The sequence below is a fragment of the Microtus oregoni genome, unplaced genomic scaffold (assembly GCF_018167655.1).
Source record: "Microtus oregoni isolate MIOR12 unplaced genomic scaffold, Mior012 000037F_ref0000500, whole genome shotgun sequence".
NCBI classification, from domain to species: domain Eukaryota; kingdom Metazoa; phylum Chordata; class Mammalia; order Rodentia; family Cricetidae; genus Microtus; species Microtus oregoni.
In genome coordinates this window covers 15,058,341-15,075,138 of record NW_024543096.1, presented here as the reverse complement: position 1 = coordinate 15,075,138, position 16,798 = coordinate 15,058,341, and the positions used below count along the sequence as shown (strand labels likewise).

The following is a 16,798-nucleotide window of genomic DNA, read 5'->3' as shown; positions in this document are numbered from 1 at the left end:
ATTTTTGTTTTCTTCTTTTAAAAGTTAGGTCAGTGGAAAGTCCAGTCCTGTGAAAAGAAGCTCAGATATGTGTGCAAGAAAAAGGGAGAGCTAACTAATGACACGCAGTCTGACAAGCTGTGTCCTCCAGAGGAGGTGAGTAATCCCCTTGTGAATTTCCCTGAGCGGAATGAGCCCTCCTTGGTTAAAGATGATATTTGAAGTTTAAACGATTCAGTCTTGGGAAGTAAAAACACTGGTTTCTGTTGATTTATTTGAGAGAAAGCGAGAAGGAAGAGAATCCTAACACACTGGTGTTCTTACAGTAAGAAAAGATGTACCTAGTCATGGGTTCCTCTCAGTTTACAAATATGGCTGCTCTCCTCATTGTTGATAGCTCTCCTCCAGTGACTGTGCTCTTTCTGAAAAACAGTTCAACTAGCAGCTTCAGTATAGGGTGATTCGGGTACCAAGGACAAAGAAAATGGGGCCTCGTCTCAGTCATGCGGAGGTGATTGGTGAAACTGAGTTCTAGCCACATCCAGGGAATAATCACGTCCTCCACCTCCTCTGATTGTACGAGTTTGTCGAGTAGCAGAATCCCGCTTATTTGGGGGGTGGGAAGGGCATCGTTAAGTCACAAACACTGGGATGATATTCCTCTTCTGATTTAGGGCTGGGGGCATCATTAAATCACAAACAGTGGGATGATATTCCTCTTCTTACTTAGGGCTGGAAGAGACATGGAGAAAACTGTTACAAAATCTATGGAGATGAGGTCCCTTTCGGAACGAACTGCAACCTGACCATCACCAGCAGGTGTGACCTTCAGTATGGGTGTATTAGGAAACTTTCAACTGAGTTTGCCTAAACAATTTGGGGGTGGGGGGGTTATTGCAAAACCTGTGAGACATTTGCGAGATTGGTCCATCTTTTGTAGATTTGAGCAGGAATACTTGAATGACATGATGAAGAAGTACGACAAGTCCCTTCAGAAGTACTTCTGGACCGGCCTGAGAGACACCAATGCCCGGGGGGAGTACAGTTGGGCGGTCACTGGTGGACTAAAGCAGGCTATGACCTTTTCCAACTGGAATTTTCTTGAACCAGGTAAGCGTTTGATTAAGGGTTGACAGCGCTTCAGGGCCGAGTTCACAAGGGCGGTGCGGGTGCAGCGCTGAGCCCAGGGCTTACACATTGCAACAGATTGGCAGTTGCTCGTTCCCCAGTCTGCAAAGCTTGCTTCTGTCTGTCTCTTTGGGGTTTCCCAGGAGACACAGGCAGTTAGAAGGCCGTGTGGCACTAGGGACAGAGACAAGCAGTCGCAGAAAGGTGATTCACAGGAGGCCGTAAATGAGCAGTGTGCCAAGTCCACCTGTGATTCTGTTTTTATGATTTTCTCTAAAGCTCGTTGTTCTAAGGTGAGAGGTGGAGTGAGGAGCTTGGGGAAGCAGAAGCTGTTCTCCTGCTTGGGATTCAATATCTCTTCTAAATGCTGACTTGTTAGAGATGATTACAATCATGCCAAATGGTTGTAGTGATGAGGTGGGGGTAAGACATTTGTAGAGAAAGATAAACGAGAGAGAGAAAGTTAAGGCCCAGGCACGGTGCACACACCTTCAATCCCAGCACTCAGAATGGAGAGGCAGATCTGTGAGTTCAAGGCCAACCTGGTCTACGTAGTGAGTTCCAGGTAGCCAGAGCTACATAGCCTATAGAGGAAAACAAAAGGGCACAGGCTCAGTTCAACCAAAATAAACAAACAAAGAAAATAGCAACAACAACAACAAAAAAAAAAAACCTATAAGAAATCTATGGCTAAACCAAAAGTATCAGCCTCAGTGAGTTCTGCAGGAAGCCCCTTGAATGGGCACCTTAGTATAACACTACCTCCTGACAAGGTCTGAGAGAGGAAGGGCCCCATCCCTGCTCTTTTAGCTTTAAGAGATTTAAAGGGGGTGTCATGGAGGATGCCAACAAAAGAATGCTAAGTGCAATACTCTAGTTTTGTGTTATGAAGATACTGCTTAATTTTTAAGAAACAAGGTGACAGACCAGGAAGCAGTGGAACACGATGTCCCTCCTAAGTACACCTGTCACCTGTGTTTGGGTATAAGGGAGTCGGTGATCTTCAGAACTGAAGTCTGTGAAGCCAGGAACAGAAATAGGCCTGCCCATCCCCCATCCAGTCCTCTCCATGAAGTCCAGAGCTTTACAAAGCCAATGTCTGCCTACCCAGAGCCAGCCTCAAGAGTGTGAGGGCTGGTTTTTGTTTGTTTGCTTGTTTGTTGTTACTTTGGGGTTTTGTTTGTTTTTTGGTGTGTGGGGGAGTGTTGACATTTTGTTTTCCATCTTTCTAATGTAAGTCTTAAATAAAATCTAGATGTTTCCTGTGAAGTATGTTACATTTTTCTCTCTCTGTCACCTAGCTTCATCTTGTAGAGTTAAAGGTTTATTTGTATTAGTCTCAGCGAGCAGAAATGAGGAAAGCAATGTAAGGTAGCATTTATTTCAAAAGTTAATTCATTTTTCTCCAAACAACCTCAAGCATTGGTCATGATTTGCTGTGGAAAATAGGATTTGATGTAGAAGGGCCTCGGAAGTCCCATCTGATTTTAGAGCTGAGAAAATAGAGGCTTCAGGGACTTGTTTAATAAAATATGCCTGGTTATTGAATTTAATAAAATCCAGATCTTTCTGATTTCCAAGCCAGTGTTGTTTAAATTTGGCTTTGAGTAAGTTAGAAATCCTAAGACACTCTACTTTTCTCTCTTCAAATGTTTGATATTTTCTTGCATGATCTTATGCAATGTGATCATTAAGGTATTTTTCTATAGCATGGAAATTGGACTATGTGGTCTTACAATAGAACAGTATTTTAAATGGAGAATCTCCACAAAATCTGTGATGCATGCTCATGACTACTGATGTAAGCATAATAATAACATATTCTATCTTAGAGAAGGCAGAATATAGGTGCTAATCCTGATTAATTATCACTTAAGCCAGAAATAGTCTAATGGGTAAAACATAGACTTCTTGGTGGCATATGTCTGTAATTCAGGCACTTAGGGCTGAATCAGGAAGACCTCAAGGTTGAAGGCAGCCTGGACTATCTAGCAAGAACTTGTTTATTTTTTTTTTAAGATTTATTTATTATACACACAGCGTCCTGCCTGCATGCAGGCCAGAAGAGGGCATCAGATCTCATTACAGATAGTTGTGAGCCACCATGTGGTTGGCTGGAAGTTGAACTCAGGACCTCTGGAAGAGCAATCAGTGCTCTTAACCTCTGAGCCAGCCCCTAGGTTTTGGTTTTTCATGACGCGATTTCTTTGCGTAGCCTTGGCTATCCTGTAATTTGCTCTATAGACCAGGTTGGCCTCGGACACAGATTTCTACCTGTTCTGCCTCCTGAGTGCCAGGATTAAAGGCGTGAGCCACCACCACGTGTCTGAACTTCCGAAATTTTAATTTTAATTCGCTTTTCCAATTCAACCCCAGCATCTCCAGGCGGGTGTGTGGCTATGTCTACCGGAAAGACTCTTGGCAGGTGGGAAGTGAAAAACTGCAAAAGCTTCCGAGCCCTTTCAATATGCAAGAAAACAAGTGGCCCCCAGGAGCCCGAGGAGGCAGCCCCAAAGCCTGATGAGCCCTGTCCTCAAGGCTGGCAGACTTTCCCCTCCAATCTCTCCTGTTTTAAGGTAAAGTAGCATCCGCATTCAGTCCTTCTGTGGAGTCATCCTCCTCCAGACCTGGTTTATTTTATTACACAAATTATGTGAGCACACAGAGCCTAACAAGTGCTTGGGAGTATGGGATCCTTAGCAAAGCATCATGGGACTCTTGTATCAGACAGCTCAACACACACCCTACCCATGTCCAGCCGTCAAAAGAAAGACCAAAGCCAGAGTGATCCCATGGTGTTGTGTGATGTTTTACTCTTTTGACTCTTTGACTCTTTTGACCCAGCTCCCAAATAAATCACACACAGAGGCTTGTTCTTAGTTAGGAATACCCAGCTTTAGCTTGGCTTGTTTCTTGCCAGCTTTTCTTATTTTAAATTAACCTGTCTTTCCATCGTACTCCGTGACTGGGTGGGTCACTGGTAGGTGGCCCCTGAAGTCCTCTTCTCCTTGTTCTCTCATTGTTCCTTCTTTCTCTCTCCTCCCAGATTTCTCTATTTATCCCCTCTGACTGCCAGCCCTGCCTATTCTTTCTCCTGCCTCACTATTGGCCATTCAGCACTTTATTAGACCATCAGGTGTCTTAGACAGGCAAAGAATCACAGCTGTAAAGAGTTAAAAAAGTGCAGTATAAACAATAGCAACACATCTTAAAATAATTTTCTGCAACACCTCAGTTCTTTCCTTCCGAGAAGCTGAGTGACGGGCAGCATGCTGACATCATGTGTAGATTCTCATAGGCCCCTCATCCTTCTTATTGAATTAAAATTCCTTCTTGTATAATGAAAGCCAGTTCTAACTGTGTTAAAAAAATAATAATTTGGGGTCTGTGTCTTAGGGTTTTCGTTGCTGTGAAGAGACACCATTACCATGGCAACTCTTAAAAAAAGAAAACATTTGGGCTGGAGAGATGGCTCAGAGGTTAAGAGCATTGCCTGCTCTTCCAAAGGCCCTGAGTTCAATTCCCAGCAACCACACGGTGGCTCACAACCATCTGTAATGGGGTCTGGTGCCCTCTTCTGGCCTGCAGGCATACACACAGACAGAATATTGTATACAGAAAGAAAAGAAAGAAAGGAAGGAAGGAAGGAAGGAAAAAAGAAAGAAAGAAAGAAAAGAAAGAAAATAAAACGTTTAATTGGAGTGACTTGCTTACAGTTTCGGAGGTCCAGTCCATTATCATGATGGTAGGGAGCATGGTGGCATGCAGGCAGACATGGTACTGGAGGAGTGGCTGAGAGTCCTATGTCTTGAAGGCAACAGTGTGGTAAGATACTGTGTGGTATCCTGAGCATAGGAAACCTCAAAGCCCATCCCCACAGTGAGACACTTCCTCCAACAAGGTCACACCCACTCCAACAAAGCCACACTCCTAATACTGCCACTCCCTGTGAGATTATGAGGGCCAATTACATTCAAACCACCACAGCCTGTAACATTCATCTAGTTCCATAAAACAAACCTTCCAATGCCACTCCCAAAATGCACGGTGATTACATTTAGTTTCACGTTCATAGACCTCTTGCTCTATGGTTTGACTGATTGGCTGTGAATTCTTCCAGCTGTTAGCTGTGCTGGGCTATAGACTATGACCTGGTGTCTGTTACCCTTCACTCTAGGGCTTAGGCTAAGGGATGCCAGCTATCAGACTTTTTTTTTCCTCATAGTAAATTTTTGGAGCCCAAGAAGGGAATCCCAACCAGGTTGGTGCATTTCAAGCCTCTGCTCACTTCACTGACACTAACCTCAGCATAGTACAGGGCCAAGCCCCTTGTAAAGGCAGAGAGAAGCATGTTCCTCCCTCTGTTTACATCTGCAGGCCAGAAGAGAGCACCAGATCTCATTACAAATGGCTGTGAGCCATCATGTGGTTGCTGGGAATTGAACTCAGGACCTCTGGAAGAACAGCCAGTGCTCTTAACCGCTGAGCCATCTCTCCAGCCCTGTTCCTCCCTCCTGGAGTCATGGCTAGAGTGTATGTACAGGGGACTGAAGAATCCACGCCAGCCATCAGACAACTGTGGCTCCATCTTCTCTGCCTGCTCCCACCGCTTCTTTCTCTTCTTTGAAATAGCTAGGGCTCTTTTGGCATAGAGTTAATCATCACAAATCAAAGAAACATTCAAAAGTGCCAGGTTTTGATTTGGCTCCATCTGTCGATGTTCACACACCCGTATAGATAGTTCTTTGATTGTTCTTAATCAGAAAAAGAGCCCTGTTCTTCTGCAAGCTTCCGCGTTTGGTGCTCAGAATTACACTGTTGGCACATTTCTTGGCAGAATATGTCTTCCAGAGGGTTCCTATGTACCCTGTTCAGCCTTGACCCTTGGTGCACTTTCTCTTCAAGGTCCTAGGAATGTACTTGTTGGAGCAATTCCCTGGCCTGGCTGGGGAAGGCCACTCACCTGGTGACAGTGGCCATCCCTATGTGGGTCTTCAGTTAGTTCATTCTGGGTAGGGCTTGCCCTGTTTGCTTTCTGTGCATTTAGTTATTCTCCCATTGCACCTGAAAGAATTCATGTCAGGAACCCACACCTTTGACTGAAACTGAACAAAGCTATAAATATTTTATGATTATTCCAGAACAACATTCTTTTTTCATTAAGGTATTCCATATAGAAAGGATTATAAGAAAGAGGACCTGGGAAGAAGCTGAAAGGTTCTGCCAAGCGCTTGGAGCGCACCTACCCAGCTTCAGTCATCTGGATGAAGTGAAGGACTTTGTTCATTTGTTGCAGGACCAGTTCAGGTAATATTTCTAGAATGAGTATTTTTCGACCTAAGCCTTTTGTCTGCTAGGTATTCAGGTTGTTGTGAGTTAGCATCTAGAAACAAGCCTCACACTCCAGCCTCGTCAAGCACCCTTACTGCAAAATACCGTGAGACCCAAAGTGGACCAAGTCCCCACCCCTTTGTGTAGCACCTACCAACTGCTTAAGAAAAGGGTGGCAAAAATATAGGGCAAAGATAAGGATGTAGCATAAATTCTGTTTGGTATTAATAATAAAAGCTGAAGGCTCAAAACAGCCAAGCAGCTTGCCAATAGAGAGTTCTTACTTTTGCCAATGCTTAGACCAAAGGGGCGATCCTGTGCTCAGACTGCATCTCCAGACTGAATCCTCAGAATGATGGCCTCAGACTGCACTGAGCTCCTGTCTCCTCCTGCTTTATATTCTTCTCTCTGCCCAGCCATATCACTCCTGTCTCCACCTCCCTAGTGCTGAAGTTAAAGGTGTGGGATCCCAAGTTCTGGGATCACCTTTGTGTGAGCTCTGTTCCTCTTTTAGACTGGATCAGTTTTGTGTAACCTAAGGTGGCCCTGAACTCACAGAGATCCTTCTGCCTCTGTCTCCAGAGTGCTGGCATTAAAGGTGTGCGCCACCTTTTTCTTTTCTGAAAAGAAAAATTTGGGTTAATCGTCAAGTCCTGGGAGAGGTAGCTGTATCATTTGTTGTCCAGTTTCCATGTAATAGGAAAGTGCAGGGCTTGTCTCAAGTCCCAGCAAGAGTAGTCTGTGAGGCTGGATCATCTCAGCTAGCCACCTTGAAATTGTTCTCAGAAGTTTGTATTCCAAAGCCAACCTTTAAGTGGTGTTTTTCAGCTTAGCAGTGTTATCATAGCCCTGGAGAAATCGTCATTGTGGGATCTCATCATTTTTTTGGAGACTTCAGAGATCACATTAGGTCAGATTTATTCCTTTTCTTGGTAATATTTTTCCAGGTTGTTCTCCCTTCTTCTTTGGATGCTAATTTGTCCAAAGGACTTAAATTCCTCAAGATAGTAAGGAACCAGATGGGGAGGAAGTAATTCTGGTGCAATCAGGGCAAATGTCATGAGAGGCTGAATCTTAGAAGGCAGACAGTATTTTGAAGGGTAAGATAGGAAAAGAAGCCAGAGAACCCACAATATAAGCAGGGGTATGAGAAGGAAATAGACAGCTGAGTACGAAAGAGCCATGCACAGAAAGTAGGAGTGTGTGGAAATGGAATATACTTGCTCATCAGCGAAGAAGTCTGATCTTAAGGAAAAGAAATTAAGCAAAGCTAGTCTCCAAATAAGTTAAATTGCAAAGAGGCTAGTTGTTATAAACCACCTGTTCCTGTGAACACACTTGTGCACAATCACACAGACAGGTCCAGAGCATGCTCACCTAGCATCTCTGAGGCTCCAAGTTCAATCCCCAGGGATACACAAGTAAATTATTAGGAATATGAAGAGCAAGTCTGTAGGTCTCAGGCAACTAACTAGTGAGAAAACTGCAACTACCCCCTGTGGAAAACCCCATGGAAGAAGAACAGGAAGGAAGGGAACTGGGAAGGTATCAAAGTGGCTACAGTCATTGTGGTTGTAGTGTTAGTGTGGAAGGCTCTTCTGATGTTCCTGATGTCCGTCAGGACAATATAGAAAAATATAGGTCATAAAATATGACACTTTCCATACAATCACAGGGATTAGGACCTTCAATGCCACAAAATTCCTTTTTCTTTACTTTTCTGAAGACAACAGGTATTTGGTTAATCAAGGTGTTCTAGGAGAAATGACTTTAAACACACGCACACATAAATACATCCTAGTGAATACTTTCTTTACGACTCTGAATCCAACTAAAGCCCTTTCCCTAAAATAAAAGTTTATTAGAAACTGAGGACAATCTAACTAGCCTTGTTCTTTAGGACATCATTAAATATAAAAGCTATGTGAAGACTGCCATCTAAAGCGTATTAAGTGGGAGATGCTTGGAACGTGGTTAGCTTCCACCTAACTTCACTTTTGAAGAGAATGATTTGAACAATGTAGCTTGCATCCTTTGGGGAAAAAAAAAACATGCCACGGACATACCTTGGCTCCTACGTGAATTTTAAAAAATGAAGAACACATAGAATAAGTAGTTTATTATAAAAGGAGCCAAAGCAAGAAATAGTATAACCCCACGTCCTGACCGTTAATTTAGTATGTCATTCTGAGACCAGAACAAAACGATCCTGAATCTTAAAGGAGAGGAACATACTAATGGAGCATTTCAGGGGCTGTGGCGCTGACTCCGCAGGTGAAAGCACTTGCCACGCATGCCCGATGATTTGCGTTCCAGCCCAGAAGCCCTTTAAAAAGCCAGATGCCATGAACACATCGCAGCTCTCCCGTGGGGAGATGGAAGGTAGAAACTGAGCAATGGCCTGGAGCTTGTAGCCCACCTAGTTCAGATATGCAATGTCCCAGAAACAAGAAAGACTCTGCCTCAAGAAGCTCAAAAGAAGGGCTGCGTCTTGAGCATGGTCCTCTGACGTACACACAGGCTTGTTTGTTTGTTTGTTTGTTTTTGTTTAAATCTTAAAAGGAATACTTTGTTAAATATCAGGTTTTAAACACTCTTTCTGAATAAAACCTGGAATGTAGAAACATAAACTAATTGTGAAAATATGAAGGCATAGTAAGTTATTTTATCTGGAAACTACATTTTAGAAGCACAGATATTATAAATATTAAAACTTAACATTCAGTAGAGCTTAAAAGTATGTGCCCATAAATCGGACGTAGAAAGGGAGGGAATCTGTGCAATATTCATGTGGAGAATTATAAAGAAATGAAATAACCAAAGATTAATCTAGCATAAAATAAGTTGGCAATGGCCCAATTTGTACATTATCAATTTTGATTAAGTCCAAGTCTACAAATTTGTTCAATAATGAAATCCAATTCTATTTTGCTAAAACATAGATGAAACAAATCTGGCCATTAGCGCTTGTCTAGCCTTCAGATTATGGTGCTTCCTTCGTGGGTGGAAAGAAGCACAAAATGCTTTAAAGTGGTGCATTTCGGTGATAGCCCTCTTTAAAGGGTAAGAGAAGCGGTGAGGCTTTGTGCACAGGGCACTGAGTAATGGCTCACGGACACGGGCATCACTCGGTTTGCCATGTCCCTGGCTTATTATGTTTTGCTCCTTTTGGCTTGCCTGTGCTGTCTATGTGGTTGTCCCATGTTAACACAAATAGAAGGAATTAACGACCACAAGCTTGAGATCTTGTGATTACAATAGGCACTAAAACCGCATCTAGAAAATCCCTAATTTATTTCTGGTTTAACATATAAATATATCAGATATTTATTAACATATAAATATATTTATTTGATGTGTTTAATTAATATATAAGTACTTATTAAACACACACACATGCATACTATCTAGTGAAGCGTTCTTGGAAAATATTTACAAAACAAGCTCACGATTCTATACAAGGAGTTATTATCTCCGACTAGAACAAGAAATGTCCTAGCCCTGTAAGAGAGACGCGGCCATTAAGAGCATCTGTGGGCGGAGTGGGTTCCTCGAGGAGGCAAAGGTGGCCACTTCTATTGATTAGTTTCCTCTTTAGTGCTATCGAATACCTTCCTTAAAAACTGATAGGAGTTCACGTGTGAAACCTAGAAAGTACTTTAAAAAGTAGAGAAAACGAAAACCGTTTCCGATATTACTTAGAGGCACCATTTTGTGAAAATATTTTCCATTTTCTTCCATTCCTGTACACATTTTCATAAAATTGTCTGAAGCATATACCACTTAAAAAATTTTTTTCTGTCTGCAAAAGTAATGCATATTGAAGTTGGAAAAGATGAATGTGTAGGAAGAAAAAAAACATCATAAACCCTTCATCCCCGGGAACTGAATTGTATTTGTACACACTTGCCAGCAGGCCAGCCAAGGGCTACCTCAGCAGACTGCTACCTGATTAATAGGCACGCCATTATAAAGCGATTGTTTGCCTGGGCTCTGCTTAGAAAGAGAGCGTACTTTAAAACCAAGATTGCCACAATAGTTTAAAGGAAAGGAAGGAAGCAGAATCATTTATGAAGTTCACCCCCGAATGTGCTGCTTTTGTTCCTGGAATTGACCTTCTCAGCAAGAAGCCTACTGTCCGCTGCAAATCCGCATCACGTGCTAGGCATTAAGACTGATGACCGCTCTATTTCTCACAGCCGAGGTTCTATATCTCTGTTTGTGTTTCAATACAAAGGGATCATGATACAGCAACTCATTAAAGCTCTTAGATCATTGCAACTCTTAATGGTATCCCAACGGGAAGCCATTGTGGAGTAGGAACAGTCCTGGGATTAGAGAAGAAAGCCTAGACAGCCACGGCTGCTGTGTACATCCCCTCCTGTGAAGAGGCGTGAATGGCTTTCGATATAAATCTCGGCTTTTTGGACTGAGAGCCCTCATTAAATAGTATTTATCTGGGGCTGTGCCTGAGGTACTGTTTTCCTTGGAAACCAAGTGCAGCAGGAAATTGCGTTGACAATGGGAATTTTAACACACGTACACTTACTAACCTTTCGCGCGGTGTCTCCTAAATAGCCTAACACCATGTGCTTAGGGGGCGGAGTAGAAACGGTTTAGGGAGGAAATAGGAAGGTTGCATTTTGATCTGACTCCCCAGTTATGGTCAGGACCGTTTGTGGTTTTTCTTTTTCTCCAGCATCCTTGAATTCTGCACTAGGGGTGTGCAGCGGACGATGTGGTTTCAGCCTGTTCTTTCCTTCGTCTGGCAGCAGCTAAGGAAGGTCAAGTTCAGAACAGGCTGTGATGTAGAGATTATTTTCTCCTCTATCCTTCCGTCTCTCTCTCTCTCTGTCTCTCACACACACACACACACACACACACACACACAGAGAGAGAGAGAGAGAGAGAGAGAGAGAGAGAGAGAACCTGCTCTTCTCTGTATTTATGACACTAGGGAACACTAAATTAAGGGTCAAAATGGAGTTCATTCTCTGAAAGGAGTGACGCTTAGAAATATTTTGGACAACTGAGCAAACCTTTCTTTAAGAAACCAAACCGCCCTCTGCACTTCAGCACAGGACTCAGGGATGAACTTAAAGCAGAGAAGTTTGTCAGTGGAAGGATAGGGAGCTGTTGGCTAAGAGGAGACTGATGAGAGCCCCCTAGGGAGCTAAGAAGGATTGGGCAGACCTCTGCAGAGGCTGGGGTATTGGGTAGCTGCCTGAGTCTCGGCAACAGGTGATCATCAAGTGAATAACAGACTGTTACTAATTAATAATTAAGATAAACATTTTAAAACACATGTTAGGGGAAAAATTTCCCACGCCCAAGCATGTAATAAACAAAGACTTGGAAGAAACAGTTACATCAACATATGAGTTTGAGGAAGGAAACTTAGCCCACCCTGTCTTAGCTACCTGTGTGCAGAAACTGTCTAGACCTCGTGGTTCAGGGAAGTGTGATACACAGCTGTGGGCCTAATAGACAGCTGAAAATGCAAATTCCTTATAGGCGCTGAATTTAAACTGGAATTAATTATCTCTGCTGGATTTAGCTAGTCTACAAATTAGTGGCTGTTCTCTACAAATATAACAATAGAACAGTGAAAATGTAAGTGGAGAAGTCTCATCGTCTCTAAATTAAACAAGTTGAAGTTGAACAGATGAGAAAACACTGACAGATACTAAACTTTGAGAATGTTGAGAAAAGGAGAGCATGTGTTTGTTTTTGCTGTTGGTTTGTTTTGTTTTTTTCCTATGACAGGGACTTGCTGTGGAACTCAGGCTGAACTAAAACAGGCTAAATAACTCAAGCTGGCTTCACAACCGCCCTCCTTCTGTTTCTGCTTCTAAGCACTAGATTTATACATGTGTGTTGTTTTGACCAGCGGCAATTATTTTATTAAAAACGTAAGAGGGTGGTGTAAAGTAAGGTTTGTACTTTAGGTCACTAAAACATTGTATATAGATATTCAGGCTGCTGGATGGTGGGGCGCATGCCTTTAATCCCAGCACTCAGGAAGCAGAGGCAGGCAGATCTCTCTGAGTTTGAGGTCAGCCTGGTCTACAGAGTAAGTTCCAGGACAGGCTCCAAAGCTACACAGAGAAACCTTGTCAAAAAAAAAAAAGCCCAAAGCAGAGTAGATTTTGCCTTTCATACACAGAAAATAACTTAAACTTTAGTTTTAAGCACAAGGTACCTTTTCTATGGTTGCTCTGGGCTAAGGTGTAGTAGTAGGAGCGGCGGGCTGCGTCCCTGGCACCCGGCCGCCCACATGGCTAGCTCTAGCTTATGCCCCGAAATAATTACACGGAAACTGTATTCTTTTAAGCACTGCTTGGCCCATTTCTATCTAGCCTCTTCTAGGCTAATTCTCACATATTAATTTAGCCCATTTCTAATCATCTGTGTTGCACCCCAAGGTGCGCTTACCGGGAAGATTCTAGCCTATGTCCATCCTGGGTTGGAGCTGAATCGCGTCTGTCTGGGAGAGCGGAGCATGGCGTCTCTGTCTGAGGCGTCTTATCTCACTTCCTCTTCCTCCCAGCATTCTGTTCTGTTTACTCCACCCACCTATGTTCTAAGCTATGAGCCCAAGCAGTTTGTCTATTACTTAACCAATGAAATCAACAGATTGATATATGACTCTCCCACATCACTAAGGGCTGGATTTCATTTCTTTCTTTGTGTTCCCTGAGGTCGTCTTTTCTGCTGGTGCCAAATCTGAATACACATATGTGTCTCAGTCACTTTAAACACGTGAATGCTAAATATTGTCGTTAGCAAGTGTTGTCGTAAACTTCTAACGTGGCCTCTTCCTTTTTTTCTAACGCAGTGGGCAGCGTTGGTTGTGGATTGGCCTGAATAAAAGAAGCCCTGACTTACAAGGGTCCTGGCAGTGGAGTGATCGGACACCAGTAAGTTAAAACTTCCTTGTTGGGAGAACAACATGGGAGGAATGTTTGTTTCAAAAGCAAGTAAGTTGGTGGTTTAAAACACCCACATCTAAAATGTGTGTTGAACTGCAGAAGGACCTGACTAGCCAACGAAGTCTGCAAGAGAAGAGCGACTCCGGGGATATAATTCTACCAACCTCTAATCATTTGATCTCAGAAGGTTGCAGGGACCAAAATAGCATGCTAGTATCAGAGAAAAGGAGAGAAAAAACAGAAATAAATAATGAACCAAGAGCCAACCTGTTGTGGGAGCTCCTTCCACTCCTTCAGCCAATAGCCACTTTTTTAAAGGGAGAGAGACCACGCCCCAATGGGCTGGTATCTCAACGGCTATTGGCTGAAGGAGCAGAAGGAGCTCCCACAACACCAACCGATTACTGACAAATTGCCAGGACACGCAAGAGGGAAAGGCAGGAAATCTGTGTACACACACACACCTATATGCACATCCATGAATAAAAGTGAACTCAAAATACACTGCAGACTTAAATGCAAACTATGCAGCCATTAGGGAAAGGGTAGCAGGAAATCGCATGGCATGATCTGGATAATGATTTCTGAATATGAACTCAAAAGTACAGAGGACAAAACCAAAAATAGACAGATGGGATTCCAGCCCAAAGCTCCTGCACAGTCCAGGATACTTGAGACCTTGTCTCAAAGCGAGAAATAAAATCACTGGTTTTGTGGTTCTTGGATTTTTACAGAGAGGCATAAAATCATGTGTTTTATAGAGATACATAAAGGCCTGTGATATGGCATTAAAATAGTAGCACAACTGTCTGGAAAAACAAGGGAGACCGACGAGAAGCATGGGGAGGAGGAAGGGTAGGGTAGGGAATGCGGGTGGAATATTTCAGTAGATATTATATACTGTATGAATGTGTCCCTATGTAACACAGCACCATGTACAATGAATACACACAAGAAGGAAAACAGGGAGAGGGGGAAATCGAACGGCAGTTACTAGGGACTGGGGCAGACTGAGGCAGAGATGATGTTTCTCAAAACGTACGAAACTTTAGGTAGATAAGCAATAAGTTCAAGAGATCCATCGTTGTGCAATGCGGGACCCTAGTGAACAACGCATTCTTCCCACTGCATCTATGTCTGCTGTGACCGGAAATGCAGATGCTCACTGGCTAGATTCAACTGTTCTCTGTGGGGACTTTAAAACGGCAGAGAGGCGTAAGCACTTCTACCTCCATTAGAAAGACAGGAGAATACATCTACATCGTTAGAGTCATTTACACACACATTTTGAGAAAGAGACTTACTGATATGATGCAGGAAAGAAAAAGCAAAGTATTCATCTTCTTCTATTCATTTTTGCTATTTTTGCATGTGTGCCTGCGGATGGCGCAGTGGAGGCTGCTGGACAACTTTCAGGAGTCAGTTCCTTCCTCCCAACATGGGGATGCTGGGAATTGAATTCAGGCCGTCAGCCTTGGCAGCCTTCACCCAAACTGAGCCTTCCCACTGACTCCATTTATTTTTACTTTTTAAAAACTTGTATATTTAGTCTCTCTATTTTTTTATTTTAAAAAAAAATGGAGGTATGCAGACACCATGGTAATCTTTGAAGAGCACAAATCATTTTTCCAGAGTTTTCATTTGTACTTACTTTGTGTTCATTTCTATTATCTATTGATAACAGAAAAGTATTTTTAGCCAGGCGGTGGTGGCGCACGTCTTTAATCCCAGCAATTGGGAGGCAGAGGCAGGCGGATCTCTGTGAGTTTGAGACCAGCCTGGTCTACAGAGCTAGTTCCAGGACAGGCTCCAAAGCCACAGAGAAACCCTGTCTCAAAAAACCAAAAAAAAAAAAAAAGAGAGAGAAAAGTATTTTTATCATCCAAAGACATTAATTATGTAAGGAAGAAAGTATCTGTATTAAGCAAAATAGGCGAACCTATTTTGAAAAGGTCCTTAGATAATACTTTTCATATTACTTCCTTCTAAAGAGAGGTACATGACTCTTCTAAGTGTCCATTTCCCAGACAGTCATGGTTTTCAGTTCAGAGTGTTACTTGGGTCAGTTCATTCTGTGTTCTTGCTAAACGTAAGTGTCCAGGCTTGTGTTTTCAAGTTGGAGGATATCTGAAATCAATTGATCAAGTACACCACTGATCAAATACACAAATACTGAATATGATTGGTCAAAATACTAAAAAGTCACCACTGGGTGTGGTGGCGCACGCCTTTAATCCCAGCACTCCAGAGGCAGAGGCAGGTGGATCTCTGTGAGTTCGAGGCCAGCCTGGTCTTCAGAGAAAGTTTTCAGGACAGCCAAGGACAGAGAAACCCTGTCCTGAAAAATGAAAACAAAACAAAACAAAACCTAAAAAGTCCTTTTCAGCTGTGGCTTCTGACGCGGAGGTGACCCTAACGCTCTGCTGACCGCACTTCTGAGACTGGGCGTTGGTGGGAAACGTAAGACCTTATTGCAGTTCCTGAGTCCTTTCCTGATGTAACATCCAGATCTTCCACAGAGTGAAGCACAAAACTGTTTTCTTTCAGAGGCAAATGGGCGTGCTTGAATTAGGAAAGCTGCCTAAGTTCTATGTAAGTAGCCAAAGTCCCATCAGACTCCCGTCCTCAAGGCAAGCATATCTTTCCAGGTGTCTACTGTGATCATGCATCAGGAGTTCCAGCAGGATTATGACATCAGAGACTGTGCTGCCATCAAGGTCAGTACCATACTGGAAAATCAGCATGAAAAGTAAAACCCAAGAACTGAGGTTGGAGCTCGATGATTGAGTTTCTGCTTACCTGTGTGAGGCCCTGGGCTAGTCCTCAACACCACACACAAATCTGACATCATCTATAGTCAGGCAGAACATCCATGGAACACCTTTTGTTCCTGGAGTGTGATGCCGGCGCAGTGAGCAACGTGCCCAGACAGTCTAACTTACACTAATTGAAGAAAATGAAATCCGTAGCTTTATCATCATTATGTAGGATGATGATGCTTCGGAAGAGTGGGCTGAAGGTAGCTGAAGAAAGGTCCAAAGAGGAAGCGATCTCTAAGACCTGTTCAGAAAGAGCTGGGGCTTGACCTTGGTCTCAAGGGAGAATAGAGTTTGCACAGGGGCAGTAGGGCAAGGCTTTCTAGTGGGCAATAGTGCAGGAAATGCAAGTGGATTCTGATGATGGGCAGCAGGAGAACAGGGTATTTCCGGAAGTATTATTTGGTTCTACATCAGAAACAATACTTGGGGGATGGGAGATGGCTCTTCCAGGGGACCTGGGTTTCCTTACGATGGCTCACAACCCTCCTAACTCCAGTTCCAGGGGATCCTCTGCCCTCTTCTGACCTCCCCAGGCACCAAGCACTCGGGTGCACAGATACATGCAGGCAGAACACTCTTATGCATATAATTGTACTTTTTTAATTTAAA

At 43.1% G+C, this 16,798-nt stretch overlaps 1 protein-coding gene across 1 annotated transcript in view; it reads left to right on the top strand.

Annotated features, from left to right (window-relative positions):
* The window catches only part of LOC121433222 (lymphocyte antigen 75), a 122,996-nt gene that overhangs the window by 24,725 nt on the left and 81,473 nt on the right, over positions 1 to 16,798 (top strand). The window contains exons 9-15 of the mRNA XM_041631570.1: positions 25 to 135; positions 710 to 798; positions 920 to 1,089; positions 3,484 to 3,683; positions 6,272 to 6,414; positions 13,277 to 13,358; positions 16,019 to 16,087. Of these exons, the coding sequence (XP_041487504.1) occupies positions 25 to 135; positions 710 to 798; positions 920 to 1,089; positions 3,484 to 3,683; positions 6,272 to 6,414; positions 13,277 to 13,358; positions 16,019 to 16,087 (864 nt within the window). The remainder of the gene's footprint in view (positions 1 to 24; positions 136 to 709; positions 799 to 919; positions 1,090 to 3,483; positions 3,684 to 6,271; positions 6,415 to 13,276; positions 13,359 to 16,018; positions 16,088 to 16,798) is intronic.